The 21,458-nt window shown below is 37.6% G+C and overlaps 2 protein-coding genes across 15 annotated transcripts in view; both read right to left on the bottom strand.

Annotated features, from left to right (window-relative positions):
* Positions 1–1,038: 1,038 nt before the first annotated feature.
* LOC116729743 (eukaryotic translation initiation factor 4E-binding protein 1-like) lies at positions 1,039–4,841 on the bottom strand. The gene is made up of 3 exons (XM_032578459.1): positions 4,385–4,841; positions 2,655–2,846; positions 1,039–1,583 (listed from the first exon to the last, which is right to left on the bottom strand). Exons 1-3 carry the CDS (start codon positions 4,518–4,520, stop codon positions 1,552–1,554), a joined length of 360 nt encoding a protein of 119 aa, XP_032434350.1. The 5' UTR covers positions 4,521–4,841; the 3' UTR covers positions 1,039–1,551.
* A 1,745-nt stretch (positions 4,842–6,586) lies between these two features.
* ank1a (ankyrin 1, erythrocytic a) overlaps positions 6,587–21,458 on the bottom strand; it is a 100,499-nt gene continuing 85,627 nt past the window's right edge. For 11 of the 14 annotated variants that reach the window (XM_032578976.1, XM_032578977.1, XM_032578979.1 and 8 more), the window contains 5 exons: positions 21,105–21,453; positions 17,761–17,844; positions 17,335–17,481; positions 14,934–15,032; positions 6,587–11,480 (listed from right to left, as the gene is read on the bottom strand). In XM_032578976.1, coding sequence (XP_032434867.1) covers positions 14,961–15,032; positions 17,335–17,481; positions 17,761–17,844; positions 21,105–21,453 — 652 coding nt within the window. In that variant the 3' untranslated portion in view covers positions 6,587–11,480; positions 14,934–14,960. The remainder of the gene's footprint in view (positions 11,481–14,933; positions 15,033–17,334; positions 17,482–17,760; positions 17,845–21,104; positions 21,454–21,458) is intronic. The other 3 variants (XM_032578982.1, XM_032578978.1, XM_032578983.1) reach the window with 3 other exon arrangements.

Here is a 21,458-nt window from a genome sequence, read left to right as displayed (position 1 = left end):
TCATGAAGTCAATAAATATTTTAATATTAAAAATGTATAAAAAAAACAACAGCAATTAAATACATGAGCCATATTTATGTCTCATTTGTAATTATTCATAATCTTTCTGTTGGGCTATGACAATAAAATTGCACTGCAATTTCAGTTTGTGGCTTAAAGTGTAAAGACGTTCACAGGGGTGTAAATACTTTTGCAAGGCCCTGCATATGTTGCAGATATTTTGTGCTTTTAATCTGGCAGTCGGATGACAATAAGTGAGCAGACTTTCCTGAAACTGATAGTGTAATTGGACTTTAATACCACAAAATGAGTCAAAAGTGACACCTCCCACACTTTAACCCGCCCTGAATGCACCATTTTATCCCATCCCTAACACAACAGATTTTTTAAATCTATCATTATAGTTCAAGTGGTTCTCATTTTATAGTATATAAAAAATAGCCGATGTGAAAACCTTCCTCGTTTGTGTTCATGATTTAATCCAATCAAATCCAATAATTTGTTTTTCATTTTTAAGAATGAATGTTAGACACTAAAATATGCTAACAGGTCATAGTAAAAAAGTAAATATAATAGTCTTAAACACCAACTTGTTTATCCAGTTGAATTTACAATATGTGTTTGAGCACGTGGATAATTGTGTTTCATCCAGGATTTAGAAGTTTTCATATTAAGGAGATTGTTTAGAGATCTGTGCAGAATGAATCCAACAGGCTTCACCTTGAAGTGAAATGTTGAGTGGAAGGTGGGAGTTTCTGCTATGTACACTTGTATATTGACCTCTCTTTATTCAGCCCACTGGCTGAGGTTATCAGCCCCCAGCGGCTCCTTGGAGGAATTCCTCTGAAACCATTCGCATTGAACCGGCGGCACAGGAGCTTCAGGAGCCAGCAAGTTATCCCAGTGAAATGTATATTGGCTGCACACGTACTCTGACATCTAGTATAAAGACTCATACATGTTTATCAGGCAAACATCTGCTTTCCATAGATGCTAACAAAAAAAAACTGTGTTTAATGAAAAATTACTACAAAGAAAACAGGTTAATCGTCATTCCTTTATTCAAACCACAAACAGTGTGAAAATTGTTTTGTGACATCAAAAAAAAAAAAAAAAAGACAGTTTCACATTCTTTATGTAACACTTGAGGTGGACAGCATTTGTAATATCTGAAGGCAGTATCTGAAGACAGCTGGCAGGACTATGGAACCACACTGAGCGACAGGCGCTTCTGGAATGAATGTATATTCAGAGGATTAGCTCTGTATTTCCTTCAAGTGCTCAGGTTACCCATCGATGAGGCTTTGCTGTTGTTAGGTACTTTTCAGTGGTGATTTTTAACTCGCAAGCCACTACAGGAAGGCACACTTTCATGTTAAAAAAAAATAAAAATTAAAAATAAAAGGAAAAATGGTCTGAGCTTTGAAGCAAAAGAACCAAAAGAGAGTGAAACTGATGGATGCTGAAACAACATGATGATGAAGCCAGACTGAAATCACCAGGTGCTCCTGGTCATCTCTTTGTCACAATGTAATCATCACAAAGCTCTGCCTAGATGTCCATTTCAAACTGTGCGTCTTCACCTACAAAACACAGAACAACAAATGTTACTCACGGAAAAAAACACACAAATCCCCATAACAATTTTCACACCCAAATAAAAATTATTTGAAAATAAATATTGATGATTATTTCCACTTTTAGACCTGTTTGATTAGTTTCATGCATGTTCAGCCCCTTCTATGTCACTCCACAGCATTTGAAGCATGTAAGCCCAGGACTTTCCATTTCTTGATTCTCAGTCAGTCTTTGGTGGATTTACTGGTATGTTGTTGGTCAATAATGTGATGCAGCGTCCAGTTCTGTTTAAACTTTTACATTTTCTACGAGCGCCACTTGTTACATGGCAAAATTCATGGATTCCATAGTGGTGAATCATCAGGTCCTGCTCCCGAAAACCATCGGAAAAAGATGATACTTCTACATCTATGCTTTCCTGGAATATTGTACTGGATTTCTATAAATATATTTAATCAGGAGCAAGACATTAAACAATGTTTCATTTAAAAGAAACTGTTGTCTTGTCTACAGGCCATCTACTCAAACACTAAGCCTAGTCCCTGGCTAGGCTTTTAAAAGTCGAAATTCAAAAGGAATAATGCATACAAACATATTTAAAACTAACCAAAAATATAATACTTTAATGAAAAAAATAATGCGGAAAAAGTGCTGAGCAGTGGAGGTTTTAGTATTCACATATGTGCCTCTCTTTAAGCCATTCTTTCACATAAGATGTAAAAGTTCAAACACTTGGTTGATTGGGTCAAAATCTGAATGGCTTTTATTTTCTCTGCAACCAGTATGCCAGTCCTGAGTGGTGGCCCGGGCTACTGGTATTTATCATTTTCCAAAAATAATGGAATCTCTTGAATTTGTCCAAACTGCGAACCATATGTCAAACTAACATATAATTGCATGTTATTGTGACAAAGTTGGAAAAAACCTGGCAAAGAGAATATTACCAAACACTAGTGATTAAGGCTAATGTTGTAAAAAAAGAGAACAGCAACCATGAGCTTAATGCATCTTATCAAACTGTAGCATCCAGAGACATTTTACTCATCATGTAATGTTTATCTGAGGTGTGAACATACCAGCATTGCTCGTTTCAGGAGCAGAAATGGAGTTGTTGTTCTCGACTTCCCCATTGACAGTCTTCTCATTGGGCCCTTTGGATGGCGGACCAGTGACCCCTGGAATGGGGGGCAACCCTCGAGGAGGGGTCCTGGTCAGCGGAGAGCTGCGGCACTCTAGCAGGAACTTTCGGTCATAGATGATCCTGGTTCCTGTCCAAATGAAAAGGAGAAGCATTACCAAAACATTAAACACAAGAGAAAAAAAGACACCCTGTATGCATTTGCTAACTAACTCTGTGATCCATGATTTGATGGATCACAGTTATCCATCAAATCATATGGATAACTCCATATAAAAGAAACAACCATTTAAAGATCAAACCTCAGCTGCCAATCTAATAGTTATTCAGAATAAGTCAAACAGACCAAAGAATATGTCTGAGATATTTTTCTTTCTTGACTAACAGTCTCTCCTAAAGCAAAGATATGTTGAAAATTTGTAAATCTATTGGGGATTTGTTATCTTTTTACAAGTAGCAAGTGAAGTGTGTATTGCAACTAACAACTTACTCTAGTAATCACTAGTGTGTAAAGTATATTAAAAAAAACCCCAACAACTTTAGATTAAACAGTCATGTTTCAAAAAAAATTCCAGACAAATTTGTAATTTTTCAGTAGTTTTTTAAGCCAAATGTATGGCCAAATACAAATTTTGACTGTATGTACATAGTTTACACTGTAAACCATAAAAAATAGGGAAGGACAGTTGATTTAGCAGAAGTGAAAGGGAATAAAACTGTTGAGAAACGGTGAAACATGCACACACATAAACCTAATGATTGACTCTTAATATGAGTCATAGTCACCAGGATGTCAACAAGATATTCATTTCGCAAAATGAGAAATAGGAGTAAAAAAAAAAAAAAAAAGAACATCCTTTAAAGTTAGAGTGTCTTGGATGTTATGTTACATACGGTATGAGTAAAATACAGAAAATATTCTCAGTTTATGTGACATACTTGTATTCTTAGCTAAAAGTGTTGTATCATGTGAAGGCAGTTTTTATAAACTTGAAAAGAAAATGTTTCATTTCACCAGGATTAACTAATCTGGATTATACTAAACGAAGGTTATATATTGCAGGTACTTATAAGCTTTTAATCGGCCTCCAAACTCCCCACTTCAAAAATTTGGAACTGCTATCTAAAGCTGAACTTGGACCTCTGCTAAAAAAAAGTACTGCAGCACATTGAATGAAAACCACAGAGACGACAGCGCCCTCTACAGATCACCTGTAATGCGCGCGCACACACACACATATATAGTGCATATCTATGGTGACAGAAGCTGCAGGGAGTCTGGCCATGTGATTCAGAGAGCAGAGGTTAAATCCTAAAAAGAAAAACTGCAGCTATTGATCAAGATCGTAGATAAAATGAAAAATTAAACTTTCAACACATCCAACTTAAAGGAAAAGCTTTGTCTGGAGCATATCACCTCCACTGAAAGGATAACAACAATAAAGTATTTCAGAAAGACTTTCTTCTTCTTTGCGTTTGTTGCTAGCGTTAGCAGCTAGCTGCAGCAGAGCCACCAGCTGACTGCAGCAGCCCTCGAGGAGTTAGCATGAACACAACGCAACCAAGCTGCTCTTTAAAGGCGTTGCTATGTGGCTGCACGCACAGGACTAGACCTTTAGTCGTATTTATATGTATAAATATTATGTGTGCAGGCAGCACGGTCCGTACCTCCAGGAGTGGTGCTAAACAGGGTTCCTCCCGGGGTGGTGGAGTAGTCGTGGGGCATGTGGTCCGCGTTGTTGATGATCACCCTCCTGGTCGACGGGATGGTCTTGGCAGTTGTCTTCTGGCAGTCGGTGGACATTTTCGTTCAACTGTAATGAACTTAAACTAGCTAACTGAGTGACATGAACCAGCGAAGAAGTCTAGCCAGGGAACAAAAGCCAGGGAGAGTGACAGAAGCTGCTTTGGCTCAACAGAATGGCTCCTTTCTGCTAAATAAAAATAAATATCTACTTTTCATTAGTGCAAATCAAGAATACCGTCTGAGTTCTTCATATCACCACCGTCTCACACACACTGAAAGTGTCGAGGATCTTTGTTACAAGGCCCTCAGGACACTTTGCTCCCACATGCACACAAAACAACACACAGACAGCCAGACAGGCTGCAGGGGAAGTACTGCTAAGAAAAATAAGCAGAATTGAGCCACTGCGCCCTCTACTGGCAGATTGTGCATGAATCTTACAAAATCGCTGCAGAGAGTTGGATTCTGTCTACCAACTCCGTTCAAATACACACACGCAAACACACCGTCCTTTTTGTGGGATTCTGTGAAAACGTGCAAATATAACTGATGGTAAATTGTTTGGGTTCGGCTTGAAATTAGTTTTTTGTCAGAGGAACTCAAAATACAAAATAATGAATATGTAAAATGGGATATTAAAAAATTTAAGTTAAAATTTAAGGCAAGTTTTAGATTTCACCAGATAAGTTATTGCATTAAAATCTCAAAATGTTTTTCAATCTTATGCTAAGAAATATTGGTCCTAAAATACTGATCCTCTGGTGTTCTGTTGACACAACTGTGGACGTTTCTGCAAATAAGATATTTTATTAGCGAGCTGATCAAACACGTAAAAGAAATCTCCAAAAATTACAAACTAATTTTTGATATTTTTCCTTTCCAATATAAGATTGAAAGCAGGAAATACAAAAAAAGAGCGTCCTTTGTAAGGTCTTGCATGACATAATAGTATTTTAACAACAGTACATGCAAAGTGTTATTAGTGTTATTAGTAAAATACGACCATGCACATTGCCTGGTTAAAAGTAATTAAAAACAAATAACACTCGTTGCTATGTCTCAAAAGTTATATTTTTCCAAAATTATACTTTAATTCTTGAAGAAAACCTTCTAATATTCAAGATGCACAGGAATAATTTCTTCAGCGCATCCTACTTTAGCGTACATCAGCTTTCTTAACCACTGATTAACCATCTTGGCTCTTTTATCCAAATATGCTGAACAGTAATGAAAATTATTGAAAACAAAGGACTATAGGGCAAAATTTCATTTCTGTCTATCTGCCTTTCACTCTGAGAGCTTACATCAAGACTCGTCAGACCACATCAAATTTGATCTGCAATTAATTAAAATATTTACTTTTATTAATTAAAGTAAAGATATATTTTCTTAATTCTTCACTATGTATTCCCAACATTTTAAATTGTCTTTGTGGAAACGTGTAAAGTTTGGAAACTTTAAGACTTTTAGCATTGAACATTTTTGGTGAATTGTGCTGCAGTTTTTAACCAAAAGTCTCAAAGGAGTTTGTATTGAGGCTACATGGATGCAGAGCAGAAAGAGAGAAGGAGGAAGTTCAAAACATTTCTTAAAGTCATCTTATTGGGTACTGATAATATTCCTTACTCCACCCTTCTCCCTGGCTGTGTAAGGATATCACCAGACAACGATATAAAGGGGTGTAGCAAAAGCAAATGAGCTGGAATATCAGTGCTACCCAACAACTGATGGTTCATATCTAAAACATGTTACTGTGGGATATTGTCTCTTCTGATTAGATATTTAGCTGTTAAGTCATTGAGAATGCCTACAGCATCACCATCCACAATAATCTTCGAAGATACTTGAATGAAATGAGTTACAACCCTATTTAATTTCCCTTTTGGATAGTTAAAATATTTTTTAATTTGTACTTCATACCTATTTCAGTGATTGATAGGGCAGGCAGTCATTTTGCAATCAGAAAGCTGTGTATTCAATTCCCACTCCATCCCCTCTCACGTCAACACGCTCCTGGACATGGCACTTAATCTCAAGTTACTTACTGATCTGCGTATTGGTGTGAGCATGTTTGTGAGCTGTGAATTAGAGGCTGTCACAAAAGTATACACACTATACGCAAACACATTTCATTTCTTTATTAATTTTGTAAATGTTGAGCTGGTGTACAGGGTAAATTGTCAATAGATGCCCTCAGACTTTGATTAGATTAAAAGGTTTTCACATGTATATTTTAAATCCATGTTTGACTCTCCATGACAATAAAAAACAAAAACAAAACAAGTTAAAACACCCATAATATCCCCATTTATCCCCAGGTTGCAGGCAATACCCAGAACTCAACAGTCTCTTGGTAGCTACAGCTGTATGATGCTAAAAGTACATCCATAACATAATAGAAATCCCAGTTGACAAGTAAGGGTGCATAGCATTCTAAGTAAATATATATATTTATATGTTTCATATATATATATATAGCTTTTTTATGTTAAAAACATTTTGTGCATGTGCGCAGTTGCATTCCTTAGTATCGAGTAATATGCTATTGCGTTAATAATGTCTTCAATCCATTCTAAAGGAATATACATGTGTTCTCTAGTTTTTGCAGGAGTTAATATTTTTGCATGAACTTGGTGCATGGCATCGTTTTTGGCAGTCCCTCAGTGCAGGGCTTTCCAGGTTTTCACCTCGCTGTTTTTAAGCACAGCGCCTCCTGCTGGCACCTGCTCGGACACCTTTCTGACCACATTCAGTCCGTCACCATGTGGAAGCCTCAGATTTGGCTCAGTCTCATATTTGGTAAGAGGGAAACAAACAAAAAACAAAAACAAAGCAATAGAGGGAGGACTGTGTCGAGGAAAAATGCTTGTCATCTTGAAGCCACTTAATTCCTCAAGAAATTCCATCTTTTTTTGAGATTGCTCCCCCTTGGTGTGTTTTCCCCAATAATCAGATCCCTGTAACACTAACCCTGACATCAGCAGAGGAGTCATAAAATCAGTCAGCTTGTAAAAACAACTCAAACATGTAGGAAGGATGAAATATCCCTTTAGAAAAGATTAAATAAATAAATAGCCTTAAAAAGTTAAAAAATTGGCTTCTAGCCTCCATATACAGTAAAATAAATCCTGAAAAAAACTGATGTGAGCTTATGAATTTGTTATATTTGCTCAAAACCACATATATTATTTTGCTATTTTTGTTTCCATCTACTCTGTTCAGTAGCTGCCAGGTCTTACACTGCAGCACAATAGAAAGTCAGAAGTGTTACATTCAATACATGAATAATTTGTTAAATATTTATATATGTGATCATTTAAAAATATATAATTTTTTATAAAAACTTAATTTATTAAAATAAATTAAAATATTTGCTAATTTTATGAAACACTAGATTGCATAATAATCCAAATTAATAATAAAAAAATAATACTTCATTGTCCTTATATTATTGCAACATAAGTTGCTACGATCTACTTCCACAGTTGTAATGTCAATTATTTACATAAAAATATCACAATAAATAAGAGCTACTTCAGTCTTGAACGGGAAAAAAACACATAATAAATAAAAATTTTGATTTATTATTTTAATATTTAGTTATTTATGTATAATATGTATGATGTTGCTATAATATTTAGCTTATTTATTGTATTTTTTTAAATTGTCACATATATAAATTTCAACAAAAAAAAAGTATTGTATGTATTGTGGCACATCAGCCTTTGAGACCAGAAAAAATGGTAAAAAGATATTAGCAAGTCACCAAAAACTTAAAATAAAAAAATATATATCTGAAAGAATAATGATTTGATATTTCAAAAAAGAAACATAATGGGAAATTATTCTTGCATATATAATATCAAGTCATCTACCGTATATACTTAAATTTAGCTCATTTCAGGATTCATTTAATTGATATATTAATCAAAGCATTTTAAATACTCTGCAGTGTAACCAAAAAAACATGTGTTACGTTGTATGGTGCAAATTGTATGCTGTGACAGACCGGGAACTACTTTTAGTTCAATAAAGTTTCAATAGATAATCTTACTTTCATAAGTACTAAATAAGATAATAAAATATAAATATCATCTAACAAAGAGATAATTGCAAATACTAGTCAAGGCTTTCCTGTTTAAAAACCGTCTTTCATGTATGTTTGTGATGAAGTGAGGAGGAAGTCAAATGTGTGATGAGCAGATACTGAGTATTAAACATCAGAGTGAACACCCTAATATCTACTGAAATACAGAGCCAACACATAACAGGACTCACAGTAATACCACCACTTTACATTCATCGTTTCTGGCTGTGGAGCCTACTAAACATTTACAGATGGATGCTTATTGCGACATTTCTGTGGTTTACATATTTTTGTCTGATAAAGAGTTCAGAGGGGAACATGACATCGGAATAAAATGCATGTCTAGATAGTTTGCATCATGTGAGATGGCACACACATATTGAGGTAAATCAACTTTTAAAACTGATCAGAAAGTTTATGTATATAGTCTCTGACTATTTGCAGTATCACACCCTAACTATAAATGTCCCTTTATCTGGGACAGAAGAGAAACACATGCAAACTTATAAGGTGCATATGAATGTCTTTAAGATTTAAAACTGCTTGAACACACCTACATTCTCAAATGAACAACAAAATCAAACTTTGGGCACATTGCAGATGAGATTCATGCAGTGACGGTTTTTGACATGGCTCACCACCCAGGGCGCCATTCCATCAGGAAAGGCATGAGCATGCCCAGTCATTGAGGAGTGTAAAACAGTGTAAAACTGTAACAAAAAAAACATCTATGCAATGTTGGATGGTAAAGATGCTGAACTTGGTATCTGAGTTGTAGACTGCTAGAAATATTTCACTCTTTTTTAACAGTTTGGACAACATTTTCTCTGTTTATTCAAAATTTGAAAAAGGAAACTGAGACTGTTGAACCTGAACTGGATTATTCTGCTCTGAGCAGGTCGGTGCCACTTCTTTAAAACACAGTTTGAGATTCACGAAACTTTCAATCTTTATGTGCAACATTAACAAGTTAAATTATAATACTTTATTCTTTTAGAATCAGTACCTTCACAGATTAACACAAGCTAGAAACTATACCGATGGATTAAGCATGAGTTGTTCTACAGTGATTTGTGCATATTTTCCTCTATTTTGTGCCATTTGTGCAAAAACCGCCACTGGATTTATGATATGAAATCATACCAACATAAATAATGTTTTTGTGAATCAAAATACGCAAAGGTGGAATCCTAAATTACTGACATCATTTCTGAAAAAAGAGAAGACTCTAAAACTGTGATAAGGTTTAGGAAGACCTTGACCTTTGATCCTTAAATTTCCATTCTTTTCTCACACTCTCACACATAAATATGCTTTTTTTCTTTTTTGTTAGCAATTATTGCTCCTTTTGAATATTACATAAATAAACGTCTAAGAAAGTGAATTATTACAACGTAAGATGAATTGAAAGGAGACGAGATTGGAGACGAGGGGGAGCCAGGCTCACAGTTACAGGTCAGTATTACAGTTTCTCATCACAGTGATCGGTGACTGACTGCCTGTGCTTCGCTCCAAGTAGCCATCCAAAGGACAAACATAAGAGCTCAACACGATCTCGGCCCATGGTGCGACGCTCCCCTGCCTGCCCAGTCAGATCAATGCTACATTACCAGTGTTTCAGCTACCTCATCGAGTGACATCTTCTAGTGGAGGACAGGTGATCAGTATGTGCACCGTGTGTGTGTGTGTGGTGGGGTCAAATGCTGCAGGATTTATTGAACAGCTGCGAGTGGAAGGTGGGATCCTGTCCTCTATCGGGGAAGGAGGACAGGACTGCTACATGTGCTCTGATAGGGTGGCCGCAGAGGTGAGATATATTATTACAAAACAGTGTGGACGAAACCAAAGCAAAAGGAGAGATGGAAGAGAAGTTTAGTCTCCTCATAATCTTTCATCTAAACTGTTTCCTTCTACACAAAGAGAAGGTATTAAAACTGCCTCCTAAAGATGAAAAAAGACCCACAGTACAGCAACTGATGGAGGAGAAGTCCGTCTCTCTGCAGTCTAAATGATGACAGCAAGTGAAAGGTGCAGAAAAATGAGCATAAACTAAATTAAAACAGGCAGAGCGACATAACGTTTGCATGTTCTTGTACCCACAAAGACCTCAGGATATATAGACTAATATTATATAGGTTTTGACAGAACAGATCTAACAAGAAAACCAGGGAGGAATCTCTTATGTACATGGAAGCAGCATCAGTGGCATCGCATAGAGATCTTAGAGAACATAAACAACACACGTAACACACTGTCACGTAGAGCTTTAGAGTGCATACAATATTATGTACAACACTGATATTCTTGGGTGGTTGGAGGAGCTTCACTGTGCTCAGAGCACTGAGAGGGGATTAAAACGGATCTGTGTGTTGAGGAAGAGAGGAATTTGAGTTTGTAGTCTCTGTTTTTCTCTGACTGATAAACAGTTAATTTCCTGGTTAATTTAGAAATCAGACCAGTGACTGAATGAACATTGCATGCCTGTCCCATCCCACCCCCTTTACCCGCCCCTGTGTTTCCCTCTGTATTTGTAGTTAAAGACAGGCCATGCGGCAGCAATCACTCATGCTGATACAGATAACAGGAAGCACATGTCGGTTGCGTTTCTTTCTTTTTTCTTTTTTCTTTTTTTTGCCTGTGTTTGATTTTGTTTTATATGAAATCATGCTTCTAGCCTAGTAGGATTTGTTTTTTTTCTTTATAACCAAAGTTTCTTAAAAATAAAGAGGTAATAAAAACTATAAGTTAGATCTTTATCCTTTTCTTCTGAAACGTGCTGAAAGTCGGCAACGCCGCTGTCGTTGTGATGGAGGGGGATTTAATTTTCATTTGTCGGCCAGGCCCCGTGTGGTCATCTGCCTGACAGCTGCTGCTGGTCATGTGTCCATGTACGATTGTTTCGGTGAAGGGGTTGAATCTTGTGGAGAACTCTGTGGATAGAGAGGAAATCACTGATGCTGCATTAAGCTACAAATGTTTTAATAGGGTACAGGTGCATCTCAGTCAAGTAGAATGTAAATCTATCTCAATGATACTTTAATTCATAAACTCATGTAACATTTATTTTACAGAAGGCTATTTTACAGAAGGTTTCATTTAAATTGTTTGGCTCTGTTAATGTTGGTGACTATTGCTCAGACTTAATGGTAACTCAAAAATGAGTTTTATCAGATTTTCACATAGGGCCATTAATTGTTTTTAATAGTAAAATGTTATTCTTTGAACATAATATGACATCACACAATCATGGAGAAAACGGCTGACATAACAGTCGTCCATTAGACAGCCAGTGACACCCGCCGGTCAGCACAAAAGGATGTTGGTAAAGAAGATGGCTGTTCAGAGAGTGGTATATTTAAGCATGGAAAGTTGAGTGGAAGGACAGTGTTGGACAAGCAATGAGAGATTCTCACAGCTTCGAGAGTCAACCTAGAAGTGGAGCTCTTACACTCTTTGTCTTATGACACTCCTGAACGAAAACCCCCCCCAAAAAACACCAGACATTTCTTGGGCTAAAGAGTAAAGAAGGAAAAGATGTTGCTCAATGTTGAGACAGTGAGCTCAATTTGTGTCAGTGGCAGTTAGCAGTAGCACTTGTGGCAGTGTTAGCTGCCACAGCTGCTGGAAGCTACCACTAGGACGCCACTAAGAGGCCAAAGAGCAGCCAAAGCTGCTGCTGCTGCTTTGGGGAATTTCCGGTTATTTTGCTTGTTAGTTAATAATTATCTTTCAAATGGTGATATTATTGGTTATTAAAATGTGTTAAACCAGTCATATTTTGACTACATTTACTTGATGGAAAGTGGCATTTCCATTAAGTAATATACGCTGTGGCAGCTGCCACTAGGATGCTACGGCTGCCGTGGCTTCGGTGGCAAATGCCAAAGAATAAGTGGCGGCTGTATATGTGTATGTATTCTTATTTTGTTTTTTGTTAGTATTGATTTGTTCTGAACTTGCTCATATTCTTATTCAATTCATATTCAGTAATTAATCTGCCCTTGCTGCCACCAAAATCATGGCAGATGCCTCAGAATCAATGGTAGCTGCCCCACTTTTTGGTGGCAAAGGTACCAACTGTAGGTTCAGTAGGTTTACATTTCAGGAAAAAAGAAAACAAACAAAAAAATAACGTATGTGTCTATTTGTGTAACAACTGTATGCACTGTTCTCATTTCATGCTGAATTAGTGAACTAAATAAACTTCCTTATGACACTCTAATTTATTGAGGTGCACCTGTACAAAAGAGACTGCATGCACAAAGAAACATTTCAAAGCAAACATGACAATTCTGTGCAAGAGATTTAAAAGTGCCATATACCTTGAGTTTGGTAAAATGCTCACAATTTCCTCATGTACAAACCACAATCTTTATCTTAATTCCAACACACCCCACATTACTGCTGCTGTGGCATTTAACCAAAAATGGTTGGCAAAAGCAGGTTAACATGCAAGAGTGAGGAACTTGAAACATCAGTAGTCTCTGGAATGTCATGGCCTTTATTTTAGAAAGGGCAAGTCACCATCACACACACACACACACACACGCACGCCGACCCACCGCCTAGTGGCTCAAATTCTCCAGACAACTGCCTTGGCAGCTTTGTCCTTGAGAGCTGCCACTTTACAAGATCTGTCTTGGTTTTGCTGACAGCACACTGTGTCAGACTTTATCAGACTTGTCACAATGTGCACAGAGAAAAACCACTGACCCTGTACAACTTTAAAGATCTCTCTGCATCGAAACTTTGGAATTATATTTGTGTTCTAGTGCAAAATGAAACTTGAACAGACAATGTTCAAGAGACGTATGGATAAATATATATTGTAGAATTGTCATGTCAATAAGAAAATCTTCAAAGTGAACAAAGTATCGTCTTGTCCTTAGGATTTTTTATTCACAAATATAACTCCGTGCTATGATGTGAGAATGAAAAAGCACAGAAGCAGTCAAGGTTTTCAGTAGTTGGTTAGCAATCTAAAAAATTAAAACTACTTGATTATAATTATCATATGTTTTTGACAAAAGCTAATGAAACTGCATAAAAATAAATTAATAACAAAAATGATATTGAGGTTCATCAAGTGCTTTTACAACACTTATAGGGATGAGAAGACATTTTTTCACTTGGGGGTTGTGTGGTGTTGCATCAGTGGTCAGTATCTTCCCCACCGTAAGCATCACTCTATTCACTTAAGAGAAAAATAGTTTTTCACTTTAGAATCAAGCTAACAGTTAGTCAAAGTAGTGCAAAGAAGAAAGCATACAACCTAATCTTATCTTGCGCCATATGTCCAAAGATAAGAATGTCTTATCTTTAGCAAAGCACAGCATTTGGTCTCAGCTACACATGCCAAATATCGCTGCAACACAGAGGTTGTGACAAAGAACAACTCCTCATCCTTTCTTCTCTCCAAGATTATTGGTGAATTGTTGCCCGGATTTTGCTTTGGCAGACAAGATCCATGCTACAGACACTGCCTGGTGTGCTAAACACTTGATACACTTCCATCCTGCTTTAAGGCCGCCTCTAAAACCACATGAAGGAGGTGTACGGTTCACTACTTGAATGAATAATGCAACCCTGGGCAACTGGCCAAATGGTCCACATCCAAAAACACCACCGATATTTACAGTAAATATCAATTTGATTCATGGTCTGTTAACATTATTGGTAATTAGCAGGGAGAGATAACTAAAGGTTAAAAATAAACAAAATTCTGCTTAATTCAACTGCTACAAGATATTTCTTGACATGGGTTTGTCAAACTGGATTAATGTTAATTCAAATAGTTTCTGGGTACACTTGGTGCCTCAGACGCACTGAGACCTTGGCTGCTGACCAGAAATGGATCATCATCAGCATCCACCTGTTGTCAGTTTTGACTGAGCAGCTGTCAAAACTGCACTGCATTTGTGATGTTAATACAGTGCAATAACATCACAAAATGTAGCCAAGGGCCACAATGGAGGACAAACAGTGAATGTAACATACGCTGTAGTGTTGATTCACATAAAATAATATGTTAATGTAATATGATAATTCCTGTTTAATCATACTAAATAGTGATCAGGGTTTGAAAAAATCTGTTTTCCCAAACTAAAGTAAATCAGAATACTACTGCAGGTAAGATGGAGGTAAGATACTGACTACTGATTACTTCACAGAACCCCTCTACACTATGTTGAGAGAAAGATTTCCACATTGTTTTAACTTCAGCGTCTATTTGCTGATCATTTTGTCACATTGCTGTGCCAGTATAATGTTACATATCATTAGTATTTATTCAAAGGTAAATTTAGATGCATTTAATCCAGAGAGACCAGATTAAATGTTTTCTAACCACAGGTCAGACGAGGCACTGTAGGTCAGTCCCATACCTGCAGGGACGCAGCACTCTGTCTGCCTCACTGCTTAACTCTCCGCAGACTGGCACATTTCACTATCTGAGCACCTTTCTTCACATCCACAGAATCGGTCTACGTTGTGTGGAGAGAAAGAGGGAGTTTACACCAAATGAAGTCCCAGGGTTGAGGAGAGACAGTGGAGACAGAAGGGGAAAGGAAGAGGCTTAGAGAATATTAGTAAAGGAGGATAAAATAAAGGAATGGAAACAGAAAAAGATAAGTTGGAAAGGTAGAAATATATCAGGAGAGGAAGAAAATTGTTCAGACAATAAATAGAAGACAGGCAGCAGGGACACATGATGAAATGTGAAAGAAATATACAGCTGATAGGAAAGGAAAGAACAGGTTAAAAAAGTAAACAATTTATAAACAGTCAAGCAAGGATGGAAATCAGGAAAGTTTAAAGATGGATAAAACACTGGGGATGTGGTTCAGAGTAAATGGGAAGTATTTGAACAGACTGTTAAAGGCCCAAATAAACATCCATCCATCTGAACAGAACTAGCATTCATACTCCTTGAACTTTTTCTTATTTTATCTGGTTCCAACCACAAACTTTAACATATGTTATTGGATTTTTATTTAATATACCAACACAAAGTGGAGTTTAATTGTGAGGAAATAAAAGATTTTTCAGTTTTCTTTTGCTAATAAAAATCTGAATAATGTTGGCTGCATTTTTACTCAACCTTTCTGCATTGGTGCATTTAAAGCTGCAGGTCTTTTAGTGTATGTTTTTGCTGTAATTGCACGCCTGGTGTATGAAAATGTCTCCCATTGTTCTGGTTATAAAAATATCTCATCTCATTGGCCCAGATTTTTCAGTAGATTTAGGCATGGACTTTGACTTCACCAATATGCTTCGATGTAAACCATTCTTCATTCTTTCATCTGATTTTCCTCCAGTATTTCCTATTTCCCAAACTTTGACTTATCCAGCTTCATTTCAACTGTGGTCCGCTTTGGTTATCTGTTTAATGTGACTGTTTTTTTGTGGGCCAAAGCAATACATTTTCCTTCTATCTGACAAGAACACCTTTTTCACGTTTGTTGTTTCCTCTAGAAAGTAAAATCAAACTCGGACCACATGACTTTCTTTCAAAGCAGGTTCCTTCTTGCTTTAATGCCCGATTTGTGGAGTGTGTGGCTAATATTTGACCTGTTGACAGATTCTCCCACTACAGCTTTAAGCTACTGTAAGTTATCGTGAATATCTTCGCTGCTTGTGTGATCAATGATAAATGATCAATCCTTATTTGGATTTCAATTTAAGGTGACCAGACATGACCTGGCAGGTTTGCAGATGCACCTCCTGATAGTTTCATTGCTTTAAGCCTAAATAGAACCTGTCCACAACTTTCTTATTGACCAGTTTTTTATGTGCCTTGGTATTCACGAGGATGTTTGCTCAGACTTCTTCTCTAACAATCCTACGAGGCTATCATAAAGCAGCTGTATCGATACTAAGATTAAATCACGCACAGATGAACTCTATTTACTACGTAAGTATCTTCTGAAATAAATTGGTGGCACTGGATTTTACTTTGGAATATCAAAGTGGCTTGATTAAAGATGCCACAGTTTTCTGATTTGTATTGTTCTGTCTACAGTTTTAATAAAATAACCAACGTTTGTGGTTGTAACGTGGAAAATTTTGAGAAGGTTGAAGGGGTATGAACACTTTTGCAAATAGACCTAGAGTAAGAACTCTGTACCACATGCCATGTTAAACCCATTCGATGACTGAAGGAAATGTGAATCAGAGGTAGATCGAGGGATCAGGACACAGTCGTAGTTGAAGGACTGAGCTTTAATAAAAGCAGGAAAACAGATGAATCACTCATTTTGAGAAGAAAGAAAAATTATAGCTATAACAACTGCAGGAGGTAATTTCATTCATTGTAGCGTTGAAAACAATCAAAGTGAAGGAATGACTGAATGATGACAAAAATGAATAAAATCTGAATGAACTGATGGATTTTTGCATCTTAGCCAAAGCACACAGAAAATGAGAGTCTGTTTGTTCCACAGATATAAAATAAAAGAACATAAAAAAAACATTTGGATGGAAATAAATGTAACAGAAAGTCAGTGTGTAGCATTTACCCAAACACACGTCAGAGCTTAAGTGATTTAGATCTGACACACTGAAACTGGTTAGTTGGTTTACAGACAAACTAAAACCACATTCAGGCTTACTGCTTTCATCTCGTTATGTTGAGGCTTTTGCACTGCTTTACACTAGCTAATCCTCATATGGTGTCCAGCTGTACTATCGGACGTAATTTCATTTAGCAAACTCAGGTCTAACAATTCCTCTTACTAGTTGAAACCTGAAGAGAGCCACACAGCTGTCTGCAGATCAGAAGCCCACCTTGCTGCCGTCGCGGCCTAGGATGGCGTAGCTCAGGTACTGCTCAGCATCGCCCTCCAGTTCGTTGGCATCCAGCAGGGAACCCTCCACTTCCAGAACCCCTTCTTCTCCCAAACCTTTCCCTCTGCGCACAACTTTCCGTACAATCTATTCCACATTTTAGATGTTGGCAGACAGGAGGTGGGGGTGGGGGGGCAGACGAGGGCGAGTGAATGACAAAGTAACAGAAGGAGAAGAAGAAATGTTGATGGAGAAAAAAAAACTGTACTAAAAATAACATCCAACATGAAATGAATGAAGAACTCCGATACATCTTACAATTGTTTGAATAATCACTATGGGGGGGAAATGCTGAATGAATATTTAACCGAGAAACAACAAAATCCTGATTTCATTGTGGCTATAAGGCATGATGAAAGTGCTGACCTTCTTGGTGACGATGTTTCCATGTTCATCTGTGAACTGCTCCTCACTTACTTGCCCACCAGCAAGGTCTTCAACTTCATCGCCCTGTTGATAACAAAATGCTCATGTTCAAGTTTTCTCATTTAAAAACTAAAAAATATACATTCTTCCTAAACTGCAGTCATGATCTACCTGACATTTGTATATATATATTGAATCAGATATGCCTAATTTCATACAATTTGAGATATTTATTTTGCAGATGCAGAGTCTTACAAAAAAATCTAACAAATTTGGAGAATCTTCTAAGGCTATTCCTTGAACCTTTTGCCTGCACAATCTAAGAGAGGTAAATCTATCTAGCTCTTTATAGTAGCTGTGGGTTGCTTTTCACCATGAGTCATATATTTGCCCAATCAGTCAGTTTTGTCTCATACTGAGTCCATCAAAACTGTTAATTTCCCTTGAGCTCTTTCAGACTACAACACACTTTCAGATTTTTTTTACTGTGATTTTATCTGAGACCCAACACACAGTGGTAGATAACTTTGAAGAGGAACAAAAATAATTTTGTTTTCTCTTTGCCTAGTAACTCAAAAGCAATCAGACTGGATACAGAATAACCATAAACACTTTTCCTTGTCCTTCTTTAGTGGTTTCATCTTGATGAAGGAAGAATCTGCACCCCAGTCTTTTGCAGCTTTTTACAGATTTTCTTCCAATATTACCTTGTATTTATTGCTATCCATCTCCTCTGTTCCTGCTGAAGAAAACCCTCTCATGTTGCTGGCATTATAGTTCACAGTAGAGATTATGTCTTCATTGTAATGCGCAACATTACTTTCACCACACATTAAGCCAAAATCTTTTAATTATTCCAATATATTAACTGTGTTCTCTCCTGTCTCAGCTTCAAGGCTATCAAACATTCAAAATGTAACTTGTTGCTGTTTTCTGCTCAGTTCTCAGGTTAAGTGGGTTGTAAGAGCTTTGCAAAAAATAACATTCTGATTTGAGTTACTTTTCACAGTCCTATAAACTTGATTACCAGTGCAGTGTAGCTGCAATCAAGTTACTTCTCCACCAAGTGGAAACACAGACAATCAGGCAGCCAACAGCTTGTTGAGAAGAGAGAGATGTTGATTTCAGGATCTATTCATTTTACATTGCATGCTTAAAATCACAATGCATGAGGATCATTAAAATCCTCTTTCAGCATTCGATAGGTTTTCTACAGTTTGTACTGCTAGATATTAATTCGGAAATTCTTGGACACAATCACAGTGAAGTTAATAAAAACTGAACTTGCATGGACATTTATCTAATCACCATGTTTCCACAGTTAGGAATATGTATTTAATGAGAAGATGTAAAGAGGAAAGAAGATGATGAAAGAACAAGATATGTTAAAGGAACTAAGGCTCAGAGTTGTTAAACCGAGTTTTATCTGTTTTTATGGCAGCAGAGGATAATGCTCTAGAAGTACTTCTGCTTTACAGTCACAGCATAAACTTGTTAGATATTATTACTGCATCATTATTTCTCAGCAAGCATTTATTGTGTTTGTTCCACCTAATTGCAATGACACTTAAAGAATCATAAACATGTGAGCAAGAGCCTTTTTGCTGTAAATCACATTAACACACTGCGTCTATGAGCACACTGCGTCTGACTATATCCGGACGGCTTATTGCCAATATTAAACCCAGGAAAACACCTGACTTTTTTAGGCAGTGTGTCCTTTGTAGCTACATTTAGATGCCAATAAAAGATTCTAGACTGCATTCATGTTCTGCTTAGATGGAAAGCATAGATGTTTTCTCTGTCTTTTTCATGGGGGATGGGGTATATGAAGATCATTGCATCTTTTAATCAATATTACAGCCTGGTATTTCCTAACAAACGTATGAAACAATATGTTGCAAAAAGGTTTTGTTCAACTTCCTTCCTACCCCTCACGTTTGTACCTTGAGGATGACTCTGCGGCGGACCACCCTTGTGGTCACGTTCTCCTCCTCGTCAGCAACCCCTTCGACCTCACCCAGCTCATGGTCCAGCTGAGCGTGTATGTAACTGAGCACAGTGCGCACAGAGCCACTGGCAATGTGGAGGACGTTCTGGCAAGCTGATCACCAAGAAAGCCAGCAGCACAAAGCTGAAGAGGAGTTCGGTCACCAGGGCCCACATCGCCAAAGTTTAACGCCCAGCACACCGACACGGTCTGCACAAAGCGGCTTTAGGCAGGCAGCCTTCAGCTACTCCCTTTTCTCAAACTGTCCTCTCTGCTGTGAGAGAGAGCAACAGCTGCAACTCTTTCCCCTCTTGACGCTGTTTTGGTGAAACTGGTGTCTCAGATCATTTTTGTCCTCCAGCAGCTGGGGCAGTGGGACCCTCCTGACCACGTCTCTTCCTTACTAGAACCCAGTCAAAGATCCAACCAAGAGCAGCTATGTGGAGCTTCTATTAACACCTCTCTGACTTTCAGCCCATGTGATCTGTGGGCTTTAAATACCTCCTCCTGCTCCTGTGCAGCTCCATGTGTTGTGGTAATACACCAGCTTTAACTTCAGTTATTTTCCCTTCCTTTCTTTGGGATTTAAACAGCCAATCAGGCAAAAACAACTAAGTTACTGACACAGTAATGCAGGTCCCAAATGAACCCGAATCGTTTCTTTAATGGTGTTCACCTAAACATGACATTTACCCCAGAAACATAGTAATTACACTTTGATATTTGTAGTCAAGCAATATCATTGTTAAGATTTGCCTTTAGTAGTGTTGTCTGTCTGTCATGTGTACAAAGTTAAGAGGTGGGAGCGACTTGGGGAGGGTCTCATGTAACACTAACGAGAGTCAAAGAATGCTTTCTATATTTGGACCTTCATACTGTGAGTGGCCATCTTGGGCTCTAGAGTGTGTGAGTTTGTGGAAGTGACTTTTGTGATCAGTGATTACTGTCTATATGATTAATTATTTTATTTTAAACCTAAACAATAAATATAAGAGTACTTGGGTTTGGATAATATTTGCATTGCCAGAGAAAGAAATTCAGATGAGGGAGTCAGATCATGACCAATCCCTGGAGTGAATATGATGAAGATATTCAAAAACTAAAAATCAATAATTTAAAAATTTTCCTCAATAACGTTGAGTAGTAGCAATTACACTGCATTGATCATAACTATAATTTGGTCCTTCCAAAGCCAATTTATGGAATTTCACCATGCTTGTTTGGAGGTAATTTAGTTGGTCATTGGCTGTGCAGTCATTTGGTAATGTACTAAAACATTTCACTTTTATAATTCCCACTGACTTTGAAGAATTATGACTGAATTTTAAAGAAAATGAAAGATCAACACACTCACCTGGCCTTTCAGGCGCACGTCGTCCCAGGCTCTCAGTTCTGGAACCCTGTGTGGGAATCCCAGACCCTTCTCAAAAGGCTGGGTACCTCTGAAGTGACCCCGTAAAATCTCAGAGTGCCCCATGTCCCTCACGGGTTGAAGCAAGGCCTCCTGGGACATTAGGGATGGGTCTACATCCACAGCATTACGTACAGATGAAATCATAGTCTCCATGGCCTGCCTGGGCTTAGACTGGGTGCCCACCCAAGCCTGTGTAGGGTCAGTGACAGGCATCCATCCTGAACCGGTCTGTTCCTGCAGGTAAGAAAGGAAAGAGCCTCCTCCACTTCCGTTGCCACCATTAGCTGACCTGAA

Source organism: Xiphophorus hellerii, chromosome 12 (assembly GCF_003331165.1).
Source record: "Xiphophorus hellerii strain 12219 chromosome 12, Xiphophorus_hellerii-4.1, whole genome shotgun sequence".
Lineage (NCBI taxonomy): Eukaryota > Metazoa > Chordata > Actinopteri > Cyprinodontiformes > Poeciliidae > Xiphophorus > Xiphophorus hellerii.
The sequence above is the reverse complement of the archived record's forward strand: the minus strand, read 5'-3'. Positions and strand labels throughout refer to the sequence as shown.